General features: G+C 54.1%; 1 protein-coding gene across 1 annotated transcript; it reads right to left on the reverse strand.

Annotated features, from left to right (window-relative positions):
• Window positions 1-223: 223 nt before the first annotated feature.
• VDBG_00909 (predicted protein) lies at window positions 224-1,024 on the reverse strand (the record flags this gene model as incomplete). Its single annotated transcript, XM_003009180.1, has 1 exon — window positions 224-1,024. The coding sequence occupies one exon, from the start codon at window positions 1,022-1,024 to the stop codon at window positions 224-226; it is 801 nt and encodes a 266-aa protein (XP_003009226.1).
• Window positions 1,025-1,141: the final 117 nt, after the last annotated feature.

A 1,141-nucleotide genomic window follows, 5' to 3' on the forward strand; every position in this document is an offset into this window, starting at 1 on the left:
ATTCGAGAAGAAGGTAAAGGTTGGGGGGAGATAAACGTATGTGGTCCCGTACACGGATGACCTGCAAGAGGCCGTACAGGTTTCGCCGTCTTCAACGTATGTTCAAGGCCCCGGACGAGGCTATCTCAGGGCAGGAAACCCGTGCAAGGGGCTGTGCCCGGTGATGCTGTGATGGCGCGTAACAGCGGGGAGAGTTGCTGAGGTGTTGGTTGCCAAACGTGATCTAGCAGAGCTCAACGGTGTTTTCTGACATCCCTGCTAGGTCGAGGTGGAAGTCATATCCGCCTGCGCCAGCGTCGATGCAGCTGTACTCAGATAGCGACATGTCTTCGGCGTCTCCCGCCTCCATCGAGCGCTGGTTTTCCTGGCTGCTGAAGAAGAGAGGAATGGACTCTCCGTCAGCAGCATGGGAACGGGGGAGAGGTACATATAGCGTCTGGCTTACCAGCTGCCGAATATCACACAGCCGCCATGGCATGCCTTCCGACGGCGAATCATCAGTGACAAAAAGGTCCAGATATCGTTTAATAAACTGGTGTATGTCAAGACTACCCGGGGCAGGCAGCCGACCGGTGCTGTCATAGCGGCACAAGGTGTAAAGCAGAGCGGTGGGCGATATTCCCATTTCGGCCTCGCATATATCATGCCAGGGGGGCTGGACCAGTCGAGAATTGCACGCCTCGTTGGCATATATGGACCAGAGAGGCATGAATGAGTCGATGGAGCTATGCGCCTGAACCTGAACCTGCGCCCGTGGCACGTGGCACCATTCAAGGCACTTGTGCATGGCGGTAGATTTGCAATGGCTGCCTTGGAATGTCCACCTTAGTTGTTGCTTGACATATTTGTCTCGCAACCCTGGCGCATTGTTGAACTCCGTGGCGTGGCCACCTTCTCCTGATGTCAATTGTTGCTCAGCTCGACACAAAAGCACAAGTGCATTCATGTCAATCAGTTGATGACTCCTTGATAGCATCTTGTGATCGTCATTGTCGTCGACAAGTGAATCCTCTACCTCGAGCATGATCCCGTTCAGTTCTCGAAGTTCTTGGCCGAGAGCCTCGTGGTCGTCACCAGATAAGCGAAACACGCCGACAGCTTTGAGGAGCTTGAAGAACCGCTGAGTTGAAGGTTCATCTAG

The sequence above is a fragment of the Verticillium alfalfae genome, genomic scaffold (assembly GCF_000150825.1).
Source record: "Verticillium alfalfae VaMs.102 supercont1.1 genomic scaffold, whole genome shotgun sequence".
NCBI classification, from domain to species: Eukaryota; Fungi; Ascomycota; class Sordariomycetes; order Glomerellales; family Plectosphaerellaceae; genus Verticillium; species Verticillium alfalfae.